General features: G+C 43.5%; 2 protein-coding genes across 14 annotated transcripts in view; both read right to left on the bottom strand.

Annotated features, from left to right (window-relative positions):
- Positions 1–465: 465 nt before the first annotated feature.
- LOC130264949 (M-phase inducer phosphatase 2-like) lies at positions 466–5,021 on the bottom strand. Its single transcript, XM_056513635.1, is given in 12 exon segments — positions 466–788; positions 953–978; positions 981–1,057; positions 1,130–1,263; positions 1,706–1,805; positions 1,911–1,972; positions 2,299–2,394; positions 2,511–2,663; positions 2,835–2,924; positions 3,359–3,703; positions 4,463–4,661; positions 4,828–5,021. Coding segments are annotated over 12 exon segments (1,491 nt in total). The 5' UTR covers positions 4,941–5,021; the 3' UTR covers positions 466–692.
- Positions 5,022–6,962: 1,941 nt separating this feature from the next.
- The window catches only part of CAST (calpastatin), a 47,925-nt gene continuing 29,206 nt past the window's right edge, over positions 6,963–25,681 (bottom strand). For 4 of the 13 annotated variants that reach the window (XM_056514801.1, XM_056514808.1, XM_056514812.1 and 1 more), the window contains 25 exons: positions 25,394–25,444; positions 25,065–25,121; positions 24,789–24,905; positions 23,669–23,767; positions 23,057–23,158; positions 22,402–22,482; positions 22,258–22,311; positions 21,558–21,653; positions 21,320–21,412; positions 20,547–20,645; positions 19,349–19,432; positions 18,620–18,667; positions 17,051–17,155; positions 16,668–16,763; positions 16,168–16,284; positions 15,101–15,175; positions 14,317–14,412; positions 13,695–13,793; positions 12,833–12,934; positions 11,759–11,851; positions 11,301–11,354; positions 10,776–10,868; positions 9,876–9,955; positions 8,716–8,782; positions 6,963–8,197 (listed from right to left, as the gene is read on the bottom strand). In XM_056514801.1, the coding sequence (XP_056370776.1) occupies positions 8,725–8,782; positions 9,876–9,955; positions 10,776–10,868; positions 11,301–11,354; positions 11,759–11,851; positions 12,833–12,934; positions 13,695–13,793; positions 14,317–14,412; positions 15,101–15,175; positions 16,168–16,284; positions 16,668–16,763; positions 17,051–17,155; positions 18,620–18,667; positions 19,349–19,432; positions 20,547–20,645; positions 21,320–21,412; positions 21,558–21,653; positions 22,258–22,311; positions 22,402–22,482; positions 23,057–23,158; positions 23,669–23,767; positions 24,789–24,905; positions 25,065–25,121; positions 25,394–25,444 (2,049 nt within the window). In that variant the 3' untranslated portion in view covers positions 6,963–8,197; positions 8,716–8,724. The remainder of the gene's footprint in view (positions 8,198–8,715; positions 8,783–9,875; positions 9,956–10,775; positions 10,869–11,300; positions 11,355–11,758; positions 11,852–12,832; positions 12,935–13,694; positions 13,794–14,316; positions 14,413–15,100; positions 15,176–16,167; positions 16,285–16,667; positions 16,764–17,050; positions 17,156–18,619; positions 18,668–19,348; positions 19,433–20,546; positions 20,646–21,319; positions 21,413–21,557; positions 21,654–22,257; positions 22,312–22,401; positions 22,483–23,056; positions 23,159–23,668; positions 23,768–24,788; positions 24,906–25,064; positions 25,122–25,393; positions 25,445–25,681) is intronic. The other 9 variants (XM_056514805.1, XM_056514810.1, XM_056514807.1 and 6 more) reach the window with 7 other exon arrangements.

Below are 25,681 nucleotides of genomic sequence, written 5' to 3'. Positions count from 1 at the left end.
CCAAGCCCAGTGTGCCCAGGAAAGAGCATCCCACAGGGGTCCAGGGCCATACTGCTGCCACCGCACCATGCAGGAGCAGCAGCCAAGGGGTCAACATTTGCCCCTGCCCCACCCACCTTGTCTCTTGGGAAGCCACCAGGCCCCAGGGAAGCTCCAGCCCTGTCCCCTGCCAGTAGCTGTCCCGGTCCCCAAAGCCCCAGAGCCCTCTATCCCAGCCTGCCCATCCCTCCACCCCTGCAGCGCCCTGGTGTGGGCAGGGAAAGCTCAGGAGCCGGGTTTGTTCTCCTGCAATAGGACTTTATTAACAGAGATTGTAATTAACAAACGATCCTAACAGACCAATGCAAAAATATTCATAACAATTAACACAAAAATATGTAAGACAATAAACAAAAATATGTAAAACAAGAAACACAAAAATATTTAAAACAATAAACACAAAAATATGTATGACAATAAAAACAAAAATATGTATGGCAATAAATAAAAAATATTTATTACAAAAGACAAAAAAAGTATTTGTAGCAACAAACAAATGCAAAACCAATCTTAACACTAAACACCATCCCAAACACATCCTATCAAAGCAGACCAAGCCGAGGTGCATCCCTGACCAAAGGAATCCTTCCTACAATCCCAGGTCCAGCATTCACGTGGGATGGTCACAGGTCCTGCCCACAGACGAAGAGTGCCTACCGGCTGCACCGGCTCTGCCCGTGGAACTTGTGCAGCTCCTCCTTGAACACCGGGTGCTCCATGGGCCGATAGTCCCGGGGCTCACAGTGGCTCTGCAACCCACAGCTCTGTCAGCCACACAGCGCAGCCTTCATCCTGGGATATCTCCTCCCATGGCAGGGCAGATGCACAGGGCCAGAGCTGCCCGTCCCCACCGCCTTGTGCTCCCATCTGCTCCTGCCCTCCTACACCGAGGGAACACCGGGCGGGGGCTCACCGGGAAGAAGAACTCACGGTAACCCCGTTCAAGACGTAGAGCTCGGGGTAGTGCAGCTGCGGGTACTTGTGGCAGGACCAATCCCTCTCCCGCAGGAATTTGCACCTGTGCCACAGGGATCTAGGCGTGCCTGGGGGGCTGGCAGACCTCAGTGTGCCCCCCCATGCCATTACTCACATTTTGGGGCCCCGCTCAACAGAGAACTCACAGTGGAAGATGATGATCACCCTCTTGCAGGCGTCCAGGGGCACGATGGGCTGCTCCAGCAGCAATTCTTCCACGTCCCGCTGTAGCGGCAAGTTGATAGCAGCCTGGGGAGGGACAGGAGGAACCTTTTTCCCCTCTGCTTCCCATTTAATTTTCTGCAGGGACCCAAGGACGCTGCCCCCTAGCCTCCTTCACCATCATGCTCCTCTTTCCAGCTGGGAATCAACCCTTTTGGGATGGGTTGGCACTTCTCATGGGGCTGCTTTATGCCTCTGGGTGGCTCTGTATCCTTCATGGGGGGCTGCTCAACCTCTCTAGGGGCTCAGAGTACATCTAAGGGAGCTGCTTTACTCCTCTCCGGGAGCTCCATATCTTTGCTTAATCTCTCAGAGGGCATTCAACAATTCCTGGGGGATCCTGAATCCCTGTTGTCTCAGCACCTCCTGGCAAAATGCTCAACCCCTCGTGGTGGGCTCAGCACCTCTGAGGGTGGGTGGGGTTTGGACAGCCCCGTTCCCCCTGGGGCAGGGTGAAAGGGATTCTGACCTTGACGTGGCTGCCCTCGTACTCAAAGGAGTACCGGCAATCCACTACAATGCTGCTCTCGACAAAGGTGCTGAAGTGCCCTGTCAGCACTGCCACCAGCTGCGGGGGGAGCGTATCAACAAGAGGGGACACACGAGGGCAGGCACGGGGGTAACAGGCAGGCAGACCCTTGGCAGGGCTGGGGAAGGGTCGCTGTCCCCTTGTCGTGCCAGGAGAGATGTACTTCAGGCCCGGGTCCTTCCCCTCCACCATTGGTAGGAGATGAGGCTGGAGGAGACAGGCTGTGGGGTCATCCCTGTCCCAGGGACACCTCCTGGGAGTGGCACCTATTCCCCCAGCCCAGGAGCCCTGAATAGTCAGTTCTGCACCCGTGGGAGGGGAAGGGGCAGATACATGTGGCTGTGGCATGGACCAGAGGAGCAATGATGGGGCTCTTCATCCACTGCAGGGGCTGCAGGCTGGGAAGTCACAGCCCTGTGTCCCCAGCCAAGGGCCACCAGCTGGCTTTGGGCTCTTGCAGGGCTCCAGTGATGGTCCCTTTTCAGAATAAAGCAGGCAGCACCCCCAGACCTGCCCCATCCTTGTGGCCTTACCTTGGAGAAGTCCCCAGTGAACTCCTGGTCATTGCTAGCCAGCAGGCTCTCAATCTCCTCAAGCTGGGTAGATCTGGAACGCTCCAGCCCCACTCCCTGTGAAGGCACCAACCAGAGACACCCCCAGATGTCAGCAGAGGCTCTGGTACAGTGGGGACTCAGTTCTGCCAGGTACAGGCTGGGCCTCACCCCACACCTTCCCTATCATCCACCAGCTGCACTGATGCCTCCTGGTCAGGGCTGCCTGCCACCCTCCTCTGTTGGCCTTGACAGGGCTGTCCCTACTTGAGGATGGGCCTGGGGACATTGCCGGGCACCAAGGGCAAGCAGAAGAGCTGCCAGCACTGGCTGCACTTCCCCAGATGCTGTGGCGAGACCATCAGTGCTGCTGCCTGGGGGTCTGGGAGCCCCCAGCACAAGGGCTGGTGCTGCTCACCAGCCAGCTCCACCCCAGGGAACTTCAGTCCCAAACCTTTCTTTGGAGACCCCAAGAAGGGACTGTGAGTCTCCATCCTCTGCCAAAGGCTGCCACCTACCAGCTTTGCCTCCTCCTTCTTTATCACTGGCATGGTCACCACGTTCTCCATCCCCTGGGGCACGGTGACATTTCTCTGCCAGGGCAGCTGCTGGGGAGATGTGGGGGAGAAGTAGAGGAGGTCGTGAAGGGGACAAATACTGCTGGCTGCTTCCCATCCCCAGGCAGGGATCCTGTCCAAGGTTCCTTCCACCTCCAGGTGCCTTCCAGGTTTGGAGTCAGGTGTCCCCATGACCCCCCCAGCCCAATCATCTCCCCCATCCACAGGTGCCCAAGGCACCCGGGGAGGTTGTGGTGGCAGCTCCCACGTGTCCAGCCCCAGGATCACCCATCCTTGGTGCCCTCCCAAGCCCTCCAGCCTCTCACACCAGCAGCTCTGGTGTGTGGGAAGGGCTCTTGGCAAGCAGGTCCCTCCTGGTAGCCCCATGGTCGGCGGGCAGCTTCTTGGGGCCAAAGACCTCCTGCAGCGGGGGGGACACAGGGTCAGCACCCCTCCCTGACCCCCAGGTCTCGCTGCCCCCTCACCATCTCCTCGGGCTCCCTCTGCCGTCGCCGCATTCTGTCCCTGCGCACCTGGAGTTGGGAGATGTCCTCCAGGACCGGGCTGGCTTCCAGCTGCCACTGCTGTGGGACAGCCAGGGGGTAAGAGGTGCTGCACAGTCCTGTGCCCTCTCCTGGTTCCATCCTTCTCGTCTCAACTCGGCCAGGGACTCGGCAGGATCCTGCACAGCCTCCAGCACCTACCGGCAAGGAGTGGATCCCCTGGCGAAGGAGCTTCCTGCGGCAAGAGCCGGGAAAGGAAAGGATCGAATGAAAGCAGGCATCCTGGATCGCCGTGTCCCACCCCTCTGCCATTGTCACCTCCGTCTCCTACGTCCTCAGGGTGGGGTATGAACTCCCCAGGGCTGTCACAGGACGTGGGGCAGGCATTGAGCAAACATCAACGGCCTGAGTGGGACCCCATGAGGGGCGCCGGGACATCCCGGCTTTTGGGTCTGGGACAGGGACAGCATGGGCACGGGGACAGCCTAGCAAGGACAGAGCCGCTTCATTTACTCTTTGAGAGCTCTCCCAAACTCCGGGATCGTTTTCTGGAATCCGTGAGGAGAGCAGAGATGGGGTTTAGAGGGAGAGGGAGTCCGCATGGCCCCCCAAGCAGCCCAGGTTGTCACCGCCCAGACACAGACTGGGGGTCACAGCCAGGATAAGACCAGGCTGAGCATCGGTGCCCTGCTGCTCGGGAAAGGCAGAGAAGGGACAGGGACAGCGGGTGTCCCGGGGGAACACGGGGATGGAACCACTCACTCTTCCTGCACGGCTGCGGAGCTCTGCTGTGCGTGGGAGTCCGGCCCCAGCGCTCCGGGAACAAGGGACAGGGCGGGGGATCGGGGTGCTGGCCCCAGCCCAGGACTCCCGGCAGGATGGGGCCGGACAGGGAGCTCCCCAGCAGGCGGGTGGCAGCGCCGTTGGGAGCACTAGTCCCGCATGGAATGCCGCGTGTCACTCTGAGCAGGGTCCCCACCGGAGCTGAGCCCCAGGCATTGCAGGCATGGGCTCCTGCCCATTCCTCCCCAGAAGGGACTCCCCACCTCCAGACCCACGGCCGAGACATCCTCGACCCCCCTCCTACATCCTCGGTACGACCCTAGGGCCGGGGGCAGTTGGGGACGGCTGTGGGGCGGAGCAGCCCCATCCCTCACCAGAACCCGTGGGCTGCGAGGAGACGGAGTCCCGGGGACAGTCCGAGGCCAGGGGCTCCGGGGACAGCGTGTGCCACAGCCGCGGGAAGGGCAGCGCCTCGCCCCCCCTCTTCGGGGTGCCCCGGTACCTGCGGGCGCTCCAATGTCGGTGACACCGGGAAGTGTCAGGACCCCGGGTGCCCCTTCTTGCCCCGCCGGGGTGGGGCAGGAGCTGAAGGAAGGGATCCCAAAAGCGTCCTTGGGCACGGCCCCACCGCCGAGCCCCGGACAAAGCCGCCTCGGCCACCCCCTCACCTGTCCGGACCCGCCAGGTCCGCACTGTCCAGCGCCAGCGGCGTGAACTCGGCCGTGCCCGGGGAGGACAGCGGGGAGATGGCCGCCAGCCCACGGCCGCCGCGCAGTGACATGGCCCGGGCAGGCACCGAGCGAGCTCCGGCAAGTGACTGGGACAGGGGACAAGAGAAGACAGGAGGTGTAAAGAGATGGCAGTTGAGAGGCGGGGTTTAATACGAGGAGATAAGAGGCGATAAAAGATGGTAAAAGGTGATAAAATGTGACAAAAGATGACAAAAGGTGACCGGAACTGACAGGAGGTGAGCAGAGGAGACCAGAGGTTACAGCTGCCACCAGCCCCGCTCCTGTTTACAGCAGTAACAGCAATTACAACTGCGGCACCGGCAGCGCGAGGCGACGCCCCTGGCCAATGGGAGGCCGCGGCAGGCGCGAGGGGACGCCGCCGGCCAATGAGAGGAGAGCGAGCCGCTTGGAGGCGGAGCCTCAACCGAGGGTGTGGCTTCGGAGCAGAATGGGGCTGGGACATATGGAGGGGCGTGGCAAGAGAGAAAGAGGCGTGACCAGCGCTGTCGTCACGTGTGGCGTCGCTGGACCTTGTCACTGCAGTAGACACTCGGTCACCCCCGATGGTCGTTGTGTGTCACCTGCAGGGCAATAAACTTAGGCTCTAACGCCACCCTGACAACCCTGAGCGCCATATTCAGCTGCAGGAAAACAAGGTTGAAATCTTGGAGGTTTTTATTGCTGAAGCTTCTTTTTTTAAAGGCAGTTTTGAATGGCTTGCTCTGTTTACCAGCTGGAAACTCTTTTTTTCTGTATTAAATTTAACAAAAAACAATTAATTACCACTTGTGCTTAAGGCTGCTTGATTTCTTTGCTCTTGCAAGCATGCCCTTGACATTGAGTCCTGAGAGTTTATTTCCCCTGTGCTTCCAGCCTGCCAGTTTCCTCATGGATGTGCCAAAACAGTTGGAATTTTAACAGAGGTAAAGACTGAGAGGGAGAAAAAAAATTACAATCTAGAACTAATCCCAAGTGTTTTACTGTGCCTCCCTTTTATCCCACTTTCAGGTCAAACCTGCGCAAGGAGTCCAAACTCATGGGTGTTTGGTGTCCAAACCCCTGGGTGTTTGGAAGGAACCCCATTCCACTGCTGAGAGCCAACAGCTCTTACACAGCCCTGCAGAAAGCAGCAATTCTATGTATTTTTTTATATATACATATATTTATATATAAAACAGGAATTCTCAGAAAGCTGTGTGTCATGCTAGTGACATTTTATGCTTTATGCCGATTTTATGCCGATTCCTGCTTTTAAAACTTTTTAAGAGCCGAAAGGGGAATCTGACAAAAACTCAAATAGCATGCGATTTCATATTAAGGTGTTTTTTCGTCTCATTTTGTGCAGCTATTGCTTTTGTGAGCAGTAAATGGAATTTCTGTTTTCTGGTTTTAACTGCTCTGCTCTGAGGGAAAAAATAAGTGGCCTTTCTGGTACCCCAGATTCCTCTTATTACTCTAACCTCACCCTTCAATTTTGGACGTGCCTGGTCTCCCAGATGCAGCCCTCCTAACAGAAGATGTCACACACAGGAATTTCAGGACCTGTCAATTTACTGTGCCTTTATCTGGGCACAATAAATTTCAGTGACTTACATCTTGCTCCTCCCAGCACAGCGGCAGTCCACAAGTTAGATTTGGCCAACTGCAATGCAGCTTTGAAATCCAAAGAAAAAGGGGCAAAAAAACCGTAGCAGGGCCTCGATGAGCTTGTGAAGGCCTTTGTGGAGTGTCACCAACATGTCCAGAATGAGGGACTGGGAACTGGAAGGGGTTGCCCAGGGAGGTGTTGAGTCCCTGCTGCACTAGATGTTTAAGAAAACGCTGGATGTGGCACCAAATGCCATGGTCTGGTTGACAAACTGTTGTTCATTCATAGCTTAGACCTGATGATCTCAAGGCTCTTTCCCAACCTGGTTGATTCTGCAATTCTGTACTTTGAGTGGTTTTTTAAAATATTAGATGTAATTTTAATATACCAGTGTTTATGGATTTTTAATTTTTTTAATAATTATTTCTAGGCTTTCTTCTGCCTGACAGCAGTGGTGATAAATAAGAAGACAGGAAGGGCACAGTGCATCCTTAAAAACTTTATTGGAGTGGCATGGTGCAGACTGCAAGTACAGTCACAAGTCTAAATATCCCCAACTTCAGTCCCTGCACCATCCCTGCCTGCAGATGCTGGGCTCTGCTGCCAGTGGCCTTCCCTTTGCCAGCCCACAGCAGAGCTGTGCACATGCCAGGATGTGCAGAAGAATGTTCTGCAGGGCAGGGAGGCAGAGGAAAAACCCACAGAGGTGGTGGCAGCCCAGGGCCACGAGAGGCACCTGGCCGTGCCTCTCCTGGCAAGGAACAAGAGAAATGGAGCTTTGATCTCCGCAGCATCACCTTCAGCCCCATTCCTGCATTCCCTGCTGGAGTGCCAGGAACAGAAGGACTAGAAACAGTGCAAAATAAAGATAAAAAGGAGCCTGCCCCTGGATCTGAGCTTTGATCGCTGCTGAAGCTTGTGCCCCTCCTTTCTTTCCCCACCCTTGTTGTGTGTTGGTAGCTGTTACATTTGTTATTTGTCCAGTCCAGGAGACTCCTGAAATTATGAGATAACAATACAGATACAATTGGAAATAATGGTAATAATAATAATAATAATAATAATAATAATAATAAAGAAGTCCTGCCCTAGTGTGCTTTAACTATGGCTAAAGGCAGCATCCCAACTACCTGCTTGATGTCCAGACATACTGGAAGAAGCAGCTAATCCCCAGTTTCTCATTCTTTAGCCACCCCACAGCTGGCCTACAACTTCCCATCAGCAGCTGGCCTGAGCAGAATGCTGAACAGATCAGCTGAGGGTAACTAAAGCTCACCATATTCCAGAATACTTAATGCATTCATTGCAACGTTAAAAAATGCTAGCACATATGAAGTCCTCAGAAATTTACAGGCACTATGTGGAGATTATGTGCAAAAGTCTGCGGATTTTTTTTTCTCTTTTTTTTTTTTTTGGCATAGCTCTTCATTGATGCAATATATTTCCTGCAAATAGAAAGCATTCTTTCCCCCTGAATGCTGAAGGAAATTACAATAAAGTCAGACATTATATAAGTCTTAGTAAACTGAATTGCTGGGGGAAAGAAACAAACCACCTGAGTCTACTACTGGGAAAAAAGAAAATATGAGAAAAAGTCCAGCAAGTATCACCGTAAAAAAAACACCCAGAATAACTATGTACTTCAGGCATCAGCTTTTGTTCTTCAAGAATAATCATCCACCCACAGACAGAAGACATTTTACATGATGCAGCAGGATCCTGGGGGGTTGGAGAAAACAGAACAAAAAAATAAAGTCAGAGTGCTCATCTTCTGTTAATTAGAAAAAAAACTCACAGCATAAATCTGGGAAGAATTATGGGAACTAAGCCCCCATGTGGGTCCAGAGCAAAGGTAGTATCTTAAAGAGGTTAATATCCTGAAGAGGTTAATATACTAAAGATGAAAACTCCCAGCTGAGATGTGCTTGGTCCTCCTTACTCTGAGAAAATGTCTCAGGGAAGCAGCACTTCCCATCTTGGAATGCTTGGAATTTCATCAGCCTAAAGGAGTTTAGCTACATGAAGTAGTTCTGTAAGAAACTGAATGGAAAAAGGGTGTGAAAAAACTTTCTTGCCTGGGAACCATGAAGTGAAAAGTCATTCCAAGCACTTTGATTTAGCAGCGGATTTAACCATGTCTTGGTTTGGTTCAAGGACTGCTAGCAAAGCTCAGCTTTAATTCACAAGCATGTAATTGTCTTTGTGGTAGCCCAGGGAACAGGGAAGAAGAATCTCACCTGGTAAGGTTAACGTTTAGCTTGTTTTCTGCTTCTCAGATTTGCTGCTGGAGGACTGTCCCTTTGCCTAAAGAGAGGATGAGACAAAAACTGAACCAAGCTAAAACCTGAAATCAGGCAGTGACAAGACACTTGTCAGAATCACAGTTCAGACATAAATACAATTTGCACTTGAAGTACAGATAGTTTAGTGAGAGTATTTGTGACTCCCACTGTGTACAAATATTTTCACCTTTTCACCATCAACTGCTTTGATGTTGTGCCTGACCTTGTAATTGCCTGTTCCTAAACACCCTTTTACCCACACCAGTGATCAGGTCACGGCTCAGAACATCCTCCTGAAGAGGAGATAAAGACACCCCTCAGTTTTACACTGAGAACTGCAAGTCAGTTCTGTGGTCACACAAAAGACACCTGTGGTGACTTAATAACAAAAACAACAACAACCAGAAATCCCATCACCAACATGTGAAATGTAAAATTTCCAGAGCAGATGTAGTAATCTGATTCAGGCATCTACTGCACAGATCCTATGTGAGAACAATATGATGGAAGAAGCCTCACCCTGACCTGAATCAATTTTCTATACTTGTGGATAAAAAAACAACTGTTTTTATCTTTCCTTCCCTCCACCTTTTTCCCCTTTTTTTGAATATAGAAACATGTGCCTGCATTTCCCCACCATGTTCATTCATACTTACTTATGAAAGTATGTAAGTCTTCATTAATTAAAAAAAAATAAATTATAATAATAACTTGGGAACCTGGCTGTGGTTGTAAGAGTATTTTGTAATCACTTTTAAGATGCTGTTAATCAAAACTGTCAAGAAATGAGAGAAGTTGTGGGGATCCTGCCCAAGGCAGATATAGGCATGCAAAATGGGACTCTTAGATCAACAGGTCTGGAAGGAGAAAGCTGTGGAGCGTGCACAGAAGACGACTGAAAGATATGTATTTTTTTTGCCCCTGTTTATTGCCAATTTCCCTTGAAATAGAGAGGAGGCTTTCTCCTATGTGCATGTTTACAAAAAAAAAAACAACTGATGAAGTTCAACCTATTGATGTAAAACTCCCCTCAAAATAACAACCCTGTGATATAAATCCAAAATCCAGCTGCCCCTCTTGTATGACTGTCCATACTATAATAAATGTGTTTATACCGTTTTAGGGTCTCTGGGCTTTCCTTTATCCTGTGAGCTTGGTTTAGTGGTCGTAGCTTCCTTTCCACTTTTGTCCTACACTCCAAAGAAAAAAATAAAAATTACAATTACAAGGAGAATAGACTACTGATAGCACCTGCTTTCTTTGACATCTGCCAAAACATAATCTTTTTTATGGGGTTTGCAGCAGCACAGGCCATGCTGACAGAAGACTGCATCAGAAAATCCTGGTAGAGATGGGCAGATTTTGTATTTGCTACTGAGCAATAATGCTGCAGCAGCAGATTTACCTCTAGATTTCATGAGCAGGTGAAGCAGCACTTGAAACACCAGTGATCCAGTCTTCAGCTGCCTGAGAATTCTGTTTGGAAACAGCTCTTTCCTCCCAGAAACACAGCTGATTTGAACATCACTTTCATAGCTGCTGCTCTTTTTCTCAGTTGCAGGACCTCTCCAATCCATTCCTTCTGCTTTCTTCTTGTCAACTCTTCTTTCCCTCACACATTTAAAAGTCTTTGCTGCTTCCTGCTTTTCTCTCTACAAAACCTTCTTGAACTGTGGTGTCTCCAGCCAACTGCTGTGCTCCAACCATTGCTACACAGTGTCTCCTATCACTGAGCAAAAGTTTCTTTCCCTTTCTGCAGTTTTTGAACAGTCCTAAAAGCTGTTACCACATTTCTCTGCTCAACTTACTTCTCCAAGCTCTTCTGAAAGGCTCTAATTACCACAAACCTTCATTCTTCCAAATATTTAGTACACAGCAAAATACACCCAACTGCAGAAGTGAGACAACCCCTACATCTGGACAGGCTTCCTGTATACCTAAAATGAGCTACTGCAAAGAAAAGTGAGGAGTGAAAAACTGTTTATTTTGCAAGTTATTAGCAGAAAATGTCCTACCTTTGAGTGCTGGGGTGTAGTAGCAGGAGCCTTTGCACAAGTATCAAAGTCACCTGATAAGGCATCAATAGTTGCACTGTCATCCGTAGGTTTCTGCAATAATTTTAATTCTGAAGTCACAAAAAGTGCAACCCAGCTTCCCACAGTCAAATTAGTGGTTGAGGAATTTATGTGTGTTTTAATTAATTGTCCGTTTTTTAAAGAAAACTCCTGAACTCCACACATATTTCAGAGAGATCTATTTGAAGCTCTCAAGAGGCTTGATTTCCTCAACATTCAATATGCAGCGTTACAGAAAAACTGCATTTATTGTGAAGAGTTACTCCTCACAAAAGTTTTACTCTCCATGACTGTTCCTATTACCTCCTGCATTTATGAGTATTTGCAGTGAATCAACCCTTAAGCCTCAAGTGACACAACTTTGAAACAAAATCAGAGCCCACAGCATGAAAAAATCCACAGAATAAATATCATTAATATAAAAAAAAAAAAAAAACCCCTCAGTAAACCCCATAAAAACATTACCTTCTTTCCTTTGTATTTCACGTCATCCTTTGCTGTTGGCTTTGCTGGTTTACTCTTAGGAAGAAAAAAAAGCAGATCCTCATTTTGAACTGGACAGATTAGTTTAAAAAAAACAAGTACTTCTATATGACACTACTGGGTATTCAAAGATTGCCAATGAACCTGCACCATTCTGAATGGATTTCTTCAGTAGTTCAAAGTGATTTATTTGTTCATACTGCCCAGCTGGAAAAAAAACCAAAAACAAACCACCAAGAACAAAACTTTTTTTTCTTCCCATTTGTTTTTTGCCTTACAAACATGTGAGAATAGAGCTACTCTCACGGAAGGGTATTTTCATGTTTTACCCTAATATATTAATACAGTACAGACACTCACTTATTCAACTTGTAATTCCAAAGGGGACAGACTCAAATTTCCACAGTTGCAAATAAAAAGTAGGGAAAGCTTTTCCTTACCTGCTCACCTGACTCCAGAAGTTTTCGATAGTCTGGTGGAATTGTTTCATCTCTATCTCCAAGTTTGTCTCTGTATTCAGATTTAGCCTTTTCCTGAAAGTATTTAATTATTTAACAAATTTAATACTCATGTTAGAAATATTAGCAATAAACAAGTCAGAGGGCATGTCAGACCTAGGACAAATATCCTTTTTCACTTCAAAATTTTAAAACGACTGAGAAAATCCCCTTATATTCATTTTACTATGAAGTGTGTTTCATGCCTGAAAGTTTTAAATACTACATTTATTTTTCTTTTGTCAGAATACCATCAACATGCCACACAGAAAAACCACAAGGAAGTTTTTAAGCAGACTGTTGAAAAACATTTTTGTCTTTCTAAAATGCAGACATTTTTTCCTCTAGCTAAGTCTCCAGCTTAAACTTACTGATAGGCAACATAAGGTGTTTGGTTTTGTTTTTCCCCAGTAATGTACTTTACCTCAGCTATTTCAAATTACAATTTATTACTGCTATTATGCAGAAAATTTTTTATTGTTGGCAGAAGGGCTTTTATAGATTTTATGAAAGATTAAATGAAGACAAAACCAATAAAAACAAGGAATTTTAAAAAAGTGCCTGATTAAGTGAACTTGTTACTTGTAGTTATAGAAGTCAAAGCTTGAAAAAACAGGGCCAGAAAATCAGTTTTAGAAACTGAGGCCCAAGAAGACACCTGAAAAATGATGAGAATAATGGCAATGAAAGGCACTGAACTAAAATATTTCAAAACTCCTGTAACATTTCAACACTTGGCTAAAGTACATTAACCAAATCATAATTTTTCACAGAACAAGTAATCCAGATGACTGAAAAGAGGTTGATATACCTATATGTAAGAACATGGATTTTTTTTTCCCCAATAACCTTACTCTTAAAACATCTAAAATCCCAATGCTACATACTCCTGTGAGCATCTGAGAACCACTGCAGATTTGGGGGGTTTTGGAAAGGTTTTTTTTTGTTGGTTTGGTTTATTCTCTCCCACCCCTCTCTCTCCCCAAATTGCTCAAGTTTCAGAATGTCTTTTGTTACCATCACTTTATCCACAACTGGTTTGTTCTCATCAGGGTCAGGTTCCCTCTTTCCCAGGGAATCAGACAGGAGATCCAAGACTTCATCCATCTCTTTTCCTCCCTAACAAAGCAGAAACACATTTGTGAAAGCACATCTGCTGCAAAAATGATGTAATTCATCAATCTACTTTAAGTACTGGCTAATGAACTGTAGAATTTGAGTAAACAAAGAGCATTCCCTTTGTACTTGCAGTGTAGCACAACAGCTGAAAAATATGGAGCATTTCTGACCTACAGAAAACATAATTTCAAGAAAGGGTTATGGAATTTACCTGAATGGTTTTCTTTTTTTATAAATAAACCTAGCTGCTATAATGAAAACAGATCTATGAAATGATTGGCAATTGTTTGGCCATTATTGCTTAGCAATTCCCATTCACTTTGCAATTTTATGCAGAAGCTGGATGGCAAAAAAACCCCTTAAAACCAACACAGGGCAGGAGGAGCTTTATATTCCCCTTCCATACCAGGCTGGGAACAACAGGGGAAGATCCCTCTGCATGGATCAAAATCTGAGAGCAACATTACAATAAACAACAGGAAGGAAAGTTCCCTGGATTCAAAGGTGGTCATGGTGCTGCCCGTGGAACTTTGTTGAAAATGGAGTGTCCACTCATTCCTTTTTCCCTTTTTTTTTTTTTTTTTTTTTTTTTTTTTTCCCAGCAGAACATTTTCCTTCTCCACAACAGCCAATTTTAGCAACAAGTTATCAAATTTTGCAACAGTCCACGGTGGTCAAACTGTCTGGATCATGCTGCTGCCTCTCCTCACTGCTCAGCATCTCGTTTTGGGGTAAAGGACCTACAGGAGAGGTTTCTTACTGAGGCAGAAGGTGCAGGAGCTGCTGAGTGTACTGAGGAAACCGTAGCAGCAGAGATCACATCCGAGGAACTCATGTGCTTGACACCATCCTTGGCTTTCTGGAAGAACACAGGGGATCCAGAGAAAAACACTCAGCAGACCCAAAACGAATCCAAACACAGCACCCACACAGCTGATTTCTAGGATTTAATTGTCCCAAGGAGCTTTGCTTATTTCAGACTGAAACACATACCATCCCACACACACTGTGCAACCGTTCCTCATCTCCGTTTGTTCTTCTACCTCAACCACTGGGTTAAACCTTGCCACAGCTGAAGTTTAAACAGGTTAAAGATGGCTCCAAAAGAACTGAGATTTCACCAAGCCATCTAATATTCCCAAAAAACCCTTCTATAATTCGCAGCTACAAAGCACTACTTATGCAAGCAACTGGCAAAAAGGCAGGTCATATAACTAGTTGTTTGTTTGTTTGTTTTTTCTATTAACTTACTGCAAGGAGTATTTTAAATTTTTAGTTTTTGGATTTCATTTAAAGAACTTTATAAAGGAAACACAGGAAATGTCATGATTATTCAAACAATTTGAAAATAAAACCAGATTTCAGAACTGTAATATACTCACCTTTAGTACAGTTGATGTAGGTAATTGTGCAGGTGGTGATGGAGAACAGGAAAATCCTTCTGTCAAACCCTCTAAAAGATCATTTTCACTCATAGGCTGTCATTGACAAGAACAAAAAGAAGATTATAAATATCTTAATCTCTTAAAAAGTAAGAAGGTAACATATCCCATTTTTAAACTGAACACTGGGCAACATTAGGTAAGTTAAGTAATGAATTAAACAGTTATATGAAATCATCACTTTTTTTATCTGTGACTTCTCTTCTGGTTTTGGTAGAAGTGGTTTTCCATCTTTATCCTATGAAGAAAAAAATCTCTTGTATTAAACCTTAAACAACCACACAATGCAAGCACTCTGGGAGCTTCTCTGAGCAAGTGTTATTTAGACAGGACAGAGACTTAACCAGCAGCCTCTATAGCATCTACTGCTGCTACTCAAGATGCCACTTAAAACATCCAGGTCCTTGGGGTTTTCTTAACAGCTTTAACCAATCACAATTTATTTATTTCTAAAGTATCAGAAGCTGCTGAAAGACTCCGGTGGACTAATCTCAAACAGAATTATTAATCTTCAGGTACCTGCATCTAAACCACTTCTATGCCCATGCAGGCAGCCAATGATACATGACAGATACTTGTGGGAACTACAAACCAGAATTTCTAGGTATTTTAAAAATGGCTGAACCAAAACATCAGTGTTTCAAAATGAAATGGGAGTCTCAGTTTCAGCCACACATTTTGAGGAATGAAAGGTAAGCAAGACCAAGCACATTAAATAAATTACTTTGGCTTCTATTAATCTGTACTCTGGAGGAATTGTTTCTTCTTCTTCACCCAGTTGTTCCTTTTTGGTTTTCTCCTGTGAAGGCAAAATAGTAATCACAGTGAGACAAACAGCTACCCACAGAAATGTACATGAGCAAGCTTCCAGACTTCAGTCTTTTGATTCAAATTGGTCTTTCTCATTCAATCCAACCACCAGACACAAATCTCATGAAAGTTATAAGAAAGCATTTTCTCTTGAGAAAGCCTTCATTCCCCTGCCTGTTTCTTTCTCTGTGTATCAGAAGTGGCTCTACCTATTTCAGTGCAGGTAGCACAGGTAAGTGAATAGACAACAGTGGATCAAAATAAAAAGTACCTCTGGGTCTTAATTCTTTACATTTTTGGAAATCCACTCAACAGCTGTCTGGACTGCATGCAAATGAAGGCTGAAGAGAGAAACCAGTGGCTCACTTCAAAAATTACTACTCCTATACAAGGTATGCTGGGAAAATGCCAACTAAGGAAAGAGACTAAAGCCAACTTCGGGAACTTCAGAACTTCCAGCCACCAGAAGGGCTGGTTTCTCACTCCAGCCAATTCCATCTGGTTAGGGTGGCACACGGGGGCATTCAGACTCTGCCTATGAAAAGCATTCCCTTGGGCAGGAATTCAGTGACTTACTTATGGCACAATTTAAATATATAAACCCCAAAAGTTTTGTGCATTATTCCTAATTTAAACCCCTCATCATAAATTTGGTTCCTTCAGAAAAAGGACCATACTGTCTGCTACCCCTGATGCGCATCTTTATTCTTCCTCAGTTCAGAAGAACACAACAACAAAATGGTTTCCAGAAACTGAGGGAACTACTGCACTGCAATAGTCACAATTATTAGCAAAGCGTACTCATTGTGTTGAAATCCTACTAGTACTTCCTAAGCAGAATATAACTGCTTTCAACAGGAGATTTTGTTTGTAAAAAAATAAAAACAAAAGTCTACTTTGTTTGTGACCTGAGGAAATGGAGTAACACTGAAGGTGATTACGTCAACAGTCTATTTTTTGGGGTCTGATTTTTTTCTCTACCTTAACTTTGTCCACAGCAGGCTTTTTCTCATCTGGATCAGGTTCCCTCTTTCCTAGGCTACTGGACAAGGCTTCCAGTGCTTCATCTGACACAGGACCAACCTGCATGGGTTTTCCCTACAGGGAAAAACAATTTTTAGTCTGAAGAAACCTGGTTTTACCTTTTCCTGCAGTCTCTCTTAAGTTCACAAACAGCATCCTCTTTTAGGGCAGTAAGAGCTGGAGGACACCACAAGAACTATCAGTTTGGCTTCTTCTATGAGGAAGGTCACTGACCAGCCAGTTTGCACTTGACTTGGATTTTAAATTTTTTTTGTTTTGTTTTGGTTTGTTTTTTTTTTTTTGTTTTCTTTTCTTTTTTTTGTTTTGTGAACCACTCAGTCTTTGTGGGTTACCACAATGGAGGAAGAACATGCAATACTGAAATGATGATCCTGATGATCCATAAATGAAACAGTGAGTTTTTCTTCAGCTCCAGCTGAAGGGGCTCCACTACTCACTGAAGACACAGGAACTGCAGACAGCACAGCGGAAGCTGTGGCACAAGGGACCTTTTTATCCTCAGTGGCTTTTGCAGAAATAGAAACTGATGGCTTCTGAAACAAAACATTTTAAACCATATTTTAGTGAATATGCTTAGAAACACAAAATGTGCACGTTAAATGGATTTGGTTTTTTTTTCTAAATACAGTATTGAGTGAGAAAGAAAAGTCTAAATTTAAAGGCAGAAGATGAAGAGTGCCAATACTGTATGTTACACTAAAGGCAATGGGAAGGGTAAAAACAGGAAGAGAATAAATGGGTTTTTTGAAAGAACAGTAGCACAACCCAGTCTTAGCAAAGCTGTCAGTGTCAGCTTCTCCAGTGAACCAGAAAGACATACTTTGGGTATATTGCAGGCCTTTGGTGCTTTGGGTTGAACTGCAGGCTGTGCAGGGCAGACAAAGTCCTTTGAAAATTCATCAATAAGATCAGATTCACTCAAAGGCTGCAACAAACAAACAAACAAACAAAACCCCACATGTGAAACAGGAGACTCACTGCCTCTCTTTAACTGACTTTTTCAAGAACTGTATTTCAGCTACTCATAAAGTAGGAAAACATCTGTAGTTTACACTGAAATAACCTTTCACAATTATGTACAACAGAACAGAATTAAGGCACTTAGGTAGTAACTTTTATTCACTAAGGAAAATGCCACTGCACATGCTTAAGGCAGAGTGGAGGGCCAAAAAAAAAACCAAAACAAAACGCTAGCTGAAATCTTGGAGGAAGTACACCAGAAATCATGGAAGAACAGCAAGTGGCTGATGGTTTCCAGCTGTTAACACAGCTTTTCCCACTTGGCTGATTTTGGTTTCTGATATGTAAATAAAGATAAAAATATAAAAATGTAATATAATATGATACAATATAACATGTATTGTATTATATACATATACATATGCATATATATATGTATATAGATAGATATAGATATAGATATAGATATATAGATATATATGTAGATAAATAAATATCAGTGGTGATCCCACAGGGCTCTCTCTTGGCAGCAGGGTCTATTCCCCTACAGCAGAGCTAGTCCCTTTTACTCCTCATGACAGGAGCTCCCTTCTGTGCAGCTCTCAAACATCCACCACTCAAAACAACCACACGTCGGACCTGACACAAAAATTTTTAAGAGACCAAAAGTCTTTTTTTCCAGCACTCTGCATTCCTTCCTTCCACTCTTTAACCCTGAATAATATGAATTATTTCAGATTTTTGCTCAGAAGGCACTCAAACTGCTCCTGATCTTCACACTCATTTCAGGAGAGTAGAGATTTCCTGTGCTTTTCCCATTTCTGGCAGCACTTAGCTCACAGTACTTCCAAAGTGGAGCCCTCAGTTTCTTCAGTGAAGAGTTCTTTCACTTTCTTCCTGTGTCTTTAAAATAGTATCTGCTACTGTCTCTTTCAGTATTTTAATCCTCTTTTGCACTTTCTAGGCCATGATGGATACTCTCTGCAAAGTCCAGGTTGTTCTTTGTTATTAGGAAAATGTCCACAGCAGCTTTTTTTCCTTCTTTCCATTATATTTGATCACTAGCAAGAGGAAACTGTCAATAAAACAAAAGATTTTCCTGCTTCACCTCTCTCTACCCTTAACAGCTCCAAGAGACCGCTATAGAATACTTCCCACACAGCCTTTCTTTGAGTCAGCAGTAATTTTTGTAACTCTCTCCTGTCTTGAACTCTAAACGTTTTCCTTGTATGTGTTCTTCATTCACAGACAAGCTAATTTCAATAAAACCAATTTCCACTTGATGCTTCTGACCAGCAGGGTTTGTGCAAGGAAGTAAAACACACAAGCAGACCAAGAGACTTACATCGTGGCACAGAGAGAAGTGATGACAGAGAGGGAGAAAACAGGATATCTAGCCACACTCCTACAATACTGTCAGTTTTCTAACCTTTGGTTTTTCTTCAGGCTTCGGCAATATTGGTTTTCCAGCTTTATCCTAGAAGGAAATTAAGCCTTAGTGACATTTTTCTGTTGTTACAAGAAGCACCATACTCAGCAAAATCACCAGCAAAATAATGTAAAGGAAATTACATACTCAAGAATTAATCAGTGACAGGAGTTCCCCTAAACGTGGAATTTTTACATGGCCAGATAAGTAGATCAAAAAAGAAAATGGGATGTCAGCACACTACAAGGGACCAAAATGCATTGTTTTCGTTAACTTTGATTCAATCTCTATCACTTTGGAAGACAATCCAGAGGAAAAAAAAAAAAAAAAAAAAAAAAAGTGCAATTTCCCCACCATTTTACACCAGTGTTTCAGGATTACATTACAAAGTGATACCAAAGAGCACTGCTGCAAAGGGATGGATTTTACAAGGCTGAGATTTAATGTCAGAAATAAGAAATGCTACTCCTGTAGAAGGAATGGGTGACTTTGCCATTTGAGATGACTCACCCATCTCATGATAAAATTTTTGCCCAGACTGCCTGGAAAGAACAATGATGCCCACAAAGGAAGAGGAAGAAATAAGAGGCACAGAAATCAACAAGGAGAAAGCCTTTGATTAAATACTAGTTTAATTTCTTTTCCCCACGTTCTTTCCCTCTCTGTAATGCAAGAAAGTGTCAGGCACAGTGCCCTGCCTACAAAGCAGTGGAGATATGAAAAACTTACCAACTCTGGTGTTAACCTGTACTCTGGAGGTATTGTATCATCACATTCTCCAGTTTTTTGTTCCTTTTTCTCTTTGGCTTTTGCCTTAAAAAGAAACAACATTTTAAAAAGAACGCTTAAAGAAATTAGAACTAAAGCTCCAAGTACACAACTTCTCTATCAGGATTCTTCTGCCTACTGTGTACAAAAGGATAGCAAGATACTAAAATCCCTCAATTTACTTCTGCCAAATGTCTGTGGTAAAATCATAGTGGTTTAAGATTAAATGCCATATGTGAATATGGCTAAATTATTTTAAAGCCTAAAAACTTCTAGACAGTTTTCAGAGCTCTCTTTGTGGCAGGTACTTCTAGAATTTTTGTGTGTACAAAATAATCAAATTTTCCTGCACTTCAGCACTCTGATTACACAAGGCATAATTCTGTGTCTTTTTCCATCACTGGCACCAAAACAAAGTTTTTAATTCTCTGGGCCCCCTTCATGAAGAAATGCATCCACTAAGTTATCTGAAGGCCTAGACTGACTAAATCTGCAATACAAGAAGCTCTTATTTTGTGAAGATTTAGCTCAGCAACAGATTTTTTACTGTTTCCCTGTAACTTGTTTTCTCTGGGCTATAAGTGAAGACAGGAAAAAACCTGTTCTAACTTATGGTTATAGACAGAGTTTGCAAAAGTAAGCCCAAAAGTTAAAGCTTAACATGCAAACACAGGGTAACTATTTAAATTCTATCTGTTGGGGAAAAACAAAACTCTCAAAAGACAGCGAAAGACTCAAATTAGAAGGATAATGGAGTTTGATGAAAAAAGGAGCACACACACAGGATGTCAAAAATCAAGCAGCAAATACGTACAAAATGAAAGCTTGATATAAATTGTATAGAGTGCTGGGGAGAAAAAACCCCAAAACAGAGCTGTATCTACCCTTGAATGTATGTGTGTTTGCTTGTATAAGCAAACAAATCACATGCTCACAGTTTCCCAGACCAAATTACTATATTCTACTCTACCTGTATCAACTTGGGATTCTTAATGTTTTTCATTTTCTTAATCACTGAAGAGTCACACATTTCTGAGGCCTTTGATATCAAAGTCACTTTTTTGTTATTTTACACATTTGTTTAGTGTCTAAACAAAGAGAACTCGGGATTCCACAGCCAGAGTCTGGAAGCCAGGGTAAAAAAGGAGCGAGGTGTTACCTCTGACACCTCTACAACACGGGTGGGATCTTCTTCAGGTTCAGGTTCAGGTCCTCCAAGAGTATCAAGAAGAGCATCCATTGCATCATCTTTAATTTCCTGTATTTTAAGAAAACACGCAAATCATTTTGTTATTTCTTTAAACTGACATGGGTTTTTACCTTATGTATTTTAATACTGTATGTGAAGAAAACAGTCAGCACCAGCTGGTCTTTCTGATTTGGCTTTACCCAATTTCCTTAATACCAAATTATGTTACAGAATTAGCACAGCTTAACTCAGACATGGGGCTTTTCTTAAGGAGAGATAAAAAAAAGGAAGTAAAAAGCCCCCCAGAAACCACAGTGTCACAATGTCATCTAACACAATTATCATATGCTTTGACATGGCAAGCTGAAAAAGTTGCACTATTCAGAGGGGTAGGTTCATAAAAACGAGAAAATTACATCATATTCAAGTTTTATGCACAGATCACAGAGCTAAAAAAAATTTCCTACTAATACTGCTACTCTACTTCCTCTAGTGAGAAGAACCACAGTTATTCCTCAGAATCTAGAAGGAAAATGATCCAATACACTTAAGTCAGATCTTTAAGGCACAATGGAATCCGGGCAATGGCATTTCTTGTTATTCCTGTATTTTCTATATTAAAGAGTATTTACAGTTCAAAATGAGAATGATGAGCATCTTTATGAGAGCAAAAACACATAATAGCAGCATATTTATTTATATTTTAATTATAAGGTAACCGGTGAAAGAAGGACTATGTGTACCTCTTTTGATTTTGTCTTCTCCTTAGGAGGAACTGAGGTCTTAACTGAACTTGCTGCTTGTGCTTGCACAATTTCTCCTTCTTTATTTGGTTTCTACAAGTGAGATGAAATTACAAGCAAATTTGTAAAAACAGAAAACAAGCAGGAAATTTTATCTCCTTTAAAATGAAATATTATGACAACAGCATCAATTTTTCCACACAATAAATGCATGGAACAGCAAGGAAAGTGTCAATACCTCTGTCAGACTTGTCTTCTTCTCCTGAGCAGAAGCTGCACTGCAGGTGAAGTCAGATGACAGAGCCTCTGCAAGGTCCTCATCTGTCATTGGCTTCTGAGCAAGGAATTGCAAACCAAGTTATGATCATGAGAAAATTAAAATATCATCATGGGGAAAACTCAGTTTACAGCTTGAGTGTGTCCCACAATTACTCACACAGTGACCTCACTGGCACAAGTTCCTGACACAAAAAAAAAGAAAACACCAAGGTGCTTGCACCCACTAGTTGATTCATGTCTCAGATAAGCTTTTTAGTACGTCAAACTTCCAAACCAGCAAAATTACGCTGGTTGACAGAAATCTATAGCCAAGTGTAGAAATACAAGTAGTCTTTGCTGAAGGCATTACACAGAGACTCCTGCTTGCACAGTATTTCTGCCCTTTGTTATTTGTATGCCCAATATTTCTGTAATTTCTGTAAGGATTTATTTGACTCATTTCTGCTTCAGCATTGTGAAAATTCCAACATCTTTATTAAAAACATCTGTGCCAAGCTCGATTTAGTCTTATCAGTAGCTAGGTTATTTGGCATCCCACATCCCTCTCCCATTGCCTGGGACTTTTGGAGAAAAGGCAACATTTATATTTTCCTATGAATCCAATGATACTTCCACCTGGGTTACTTTCACCTTCCAGTATTTTAAAAAAAAAGTCTTACTTCATCTTGCTCATTTGGTTTCAGTGGGACCACGTCTTTGCCATATTCTTTGCTCTAAGATGAGAATTTTGTAGTAAATGGGAAGCAGAAATACCCAACATTACAGAAAACACACATGAATAATGTGTTTTTTAACTCACTAACCTTCAACAGTTTAACATACTCTGGAGGTAGACTACCTTCCCGTTTGCCCATTTCTTCCAAGTATCTTGAATATATATCTTCCTGTGAAAATAATGCACGCATTAATGTTTGTGTACCGTTCTTTACTGAAATAAATTTCTGGTAAGAGTTATCTACAGTGATACCACCAGAAAGAAAATGTAAATATTGACCAGGACACTCTATAGTGTCTTTCAGTACCTATTACTACGTACATGCCTCCCCACTTGCTTCAACAGTGCTCATCATCCAGCAGAACATTCCCAGATTCCTAATTTAAGCCATTTCACTCTCAGACCATAGGATGTATTGCTTAATCTACACTGCTTTTTAATTATTTAACAATTCCAAAATTTTTGTCATGCTTTGCTGAACCACTAAGCTTGTAATCTAATCCCTTTTACATGACTCTCCCATTCAGACTCAGAAAGTTATGCATTCTTCAACAAATTCCCAAAACTGTGCCATTTCCATATTAACAAAACCAACGTTAAAATGTAACTGTGCACACTCTTCTCTCTGTTTTAACTCTTCACAGATCACAGGTACAAGTCCTGAATCAATACAGTAATGAGCAAATACAGATGTAATTTAGGGATGAATCTTCTAAGAAATAAGAATGTGAAGTGTAAAATACCGTAATTTCTGGGCCAGAGTAAACAGGATTAGTAGACACATCTTCCTCAGGTCCACCAAGGGTGTCTATTAGGCTATCAAGTGCTGACTCATCCATACCAGGCTAAAAAAATATGCAAACCATTACAGAAGTTACCAAGGTGTACACAGGGGCAAAAAACAATTTGAAGCATCTGGTGAATCTTCAGAATATTCCTAGAAACCAACCTAAAATCTTTCCTTCATCAGGACATATACTTGTCAGATTTTTCAGCAAGAATGGTTCTAAACTCAATTCTCCAGTATCATTAACAAGATATTTTTTATTTGTGTTATCAGTGGATACACATACATATTCAAATACAACCAAAGATAGGGAGTAACTAATTTCAAGCTAGCTTCTAAGAAGCCCTATTTGACAAAACACAAATGACACACCACTTCTTTTTCACCTCATCCTTCAGATGTCCCTACACCATCATATATACATTGAGGATGTATCCGTATTTTACCAGTTACCCATTCTTTTTTTTTTTCCTTGAAACTAAAGTTTTCCGGAAAGTATTCAGAGAGAGAAGCACTCTCTGAGACAATATTACAAGAGAAGTCTTTGTCTGCGGCTATGTTTGCTAACCTCAGTACTTGATTTGTCAGCAGCAGCAACCACACTTGCACCAGCTGTGTCTGTTCCAGCAGCTGCACCAGCCACTGTGGACATCTCCCTGGACTTCTGCTGGAGAAGAGAAAAATTAAGAGATAGCTTATTGCAATGTTAAAATAGAGATAAAACAAAGTAAAACATCCAATGCTGAGGCTGTGCAGTTTTTTGGACTCAGCAACTGGCTGGTGCAAATGCATAGCACCCAGATGCCTGGGCAGAGTGAGCTACCACCATATAAGCTCTGTTTCCAGTGGGATTCTGCTATGGGAAATAAAGCTCTCTATTTTAAATATTATACCTCCTTCTTATATGCTGCCAGTGAAAGAAATCTGTAGGGCAAAAAGGACTTCCAGGCCCTTTCCAAGCCTCTTTGGAAATCTGCCATTTACTCCTGGTAGCTCTCAATGCACCATTAAGCTCCAGCTGCAAAAGGAGCTCAAGCAGGTGGGGTGGAAACTGCTGCAGGCAGGGAGGTGGAGAAGCAACATCACCATGCAAAATGCAGAGTTCTGTATTACTCACACTCCCATTTACTGCCAAAAAAATGTGTGTTGTAGCAGAGCTGCAGGAGCCTTTGGTGTTACCTTGGCCTTGTCACCACATGTGTGCACAACCAGCAGACCAAAACATCCACATCCTGATGCCACCACATGCTTTTCCTTCACATTTTTTCTCCATTTGCCACATGAAAATGACCCCTCCCCAAATTTTTTCCCCAACCTTCCTCACTTAAGTTTTTTTCAGAGCCTTCTTCAGTGCTGACCTGCTACACTTAGAGCCAACCCTGCAGTGAGAAGGGAAGAGCCTGACAAAGAACCAGTGACAGCTGTGTAGCTACAAGGAACTTTAAAAAAATAACTGAGAGAAAAACAGAAGAGCCTCAAAGACAAAGGAACGGGCCTAAAATTGTGATGTTCTTAATGTTGTTTGCTTGGCCAACAGCTTATCTACACAGTGATTTTTGGGAACCCAAAAGTCTTAACTTGACAATATTCAGCTAAAGAATCCATCTTGATGTGCATTCCCAACATCCCCTCAATAAAATACAAAAATTGGCTTAAATAATAAAAAGTGGTTGTTGCTTCTACGATACCTTTGCTGTCTCTGTGGAGGCTGCAGGTGGAGGCTGGTCAGCCTGACCTGTAGTTACTTTTCTTGTGTTATTTGGTTTAGAAGCTGTTGTCACAGTAGGTATGGCTTGGCTTTTTCCCTGTGTAGCGATAAACTATTATCACTAGATATGGAGGACTTTTTGTTTCTACAAACTGTTTTTCTAAGCGAAAAATAGAAGTAAAATACCAGAAGGAACCCTCTAAAAAGTTAAAAAGTTCAAAGAGAGATAGAGAGAGTTAGAAATTATACAACTTACATCACTGGGCTCCTTTTGCTTCTCTTCAGACAGCTGCTTATTTTGAGAGTCTGTAGGCTGTCATAAAATAAAAAAATGAGATAATTTACCATTTCCATCACCCAGTGCTATGGAACATGATCCACGCTAGTCCAAACAAGCGCAAGACAGATCTAAAGAAGGTTCACAGAACACTTTTTGGGCTGTCCTGAAGTTTATCCACAGCAATGTTACTGATCACACACCAGTTTAATGTAACACAGAAACAGCCAAGAGTTCAGCCTCTTTTTTCAAAGTTAGTAAAAGACCAAAGTGCAGCAACTCCGCAAAGGTGAAAGGTGGGTATTTACCTTGTTTGACTGCATGTTTTTTTCAGATCCTGCTCTTGTTGTCAGTGTGGACTGAAATATAAACAACATTTAAGCAGAGATTAATATGCATGGTTATTTGCAGAGGATAAGACTATGTAAAGCAGAGTATCAGACAGGTTCACACTTGTCAGCACACATGCTGCCTAACTACTTCACACTAATCTTGCAGTTCACAACATCCTAACACAGACTGGTTTAGGAGCATTCAAATGTGTGCAAACATCCACACACACATTCACTCATTCCTCACATGGGGAATTGAGAGGG

Source organism: Oenanthe melanoleuca, chromosome Z, assembly GCF_029582105.1.
Source record: "Oenanthe melanoleuca isolate GR-GAL-2019-014 chromosome Z, OMel1.0, whole genome shotgun sequence".
NCBI classification, from domain to species: Eukaryota; Metazoa; Chordata; class Aves; order Passeriformes; family Muscicapidae; genus Oenanthe; species Oenanthe melanoleuca.
This window is presented reverse-complemented; position numbering and strand designations above follow the sequence as displayed.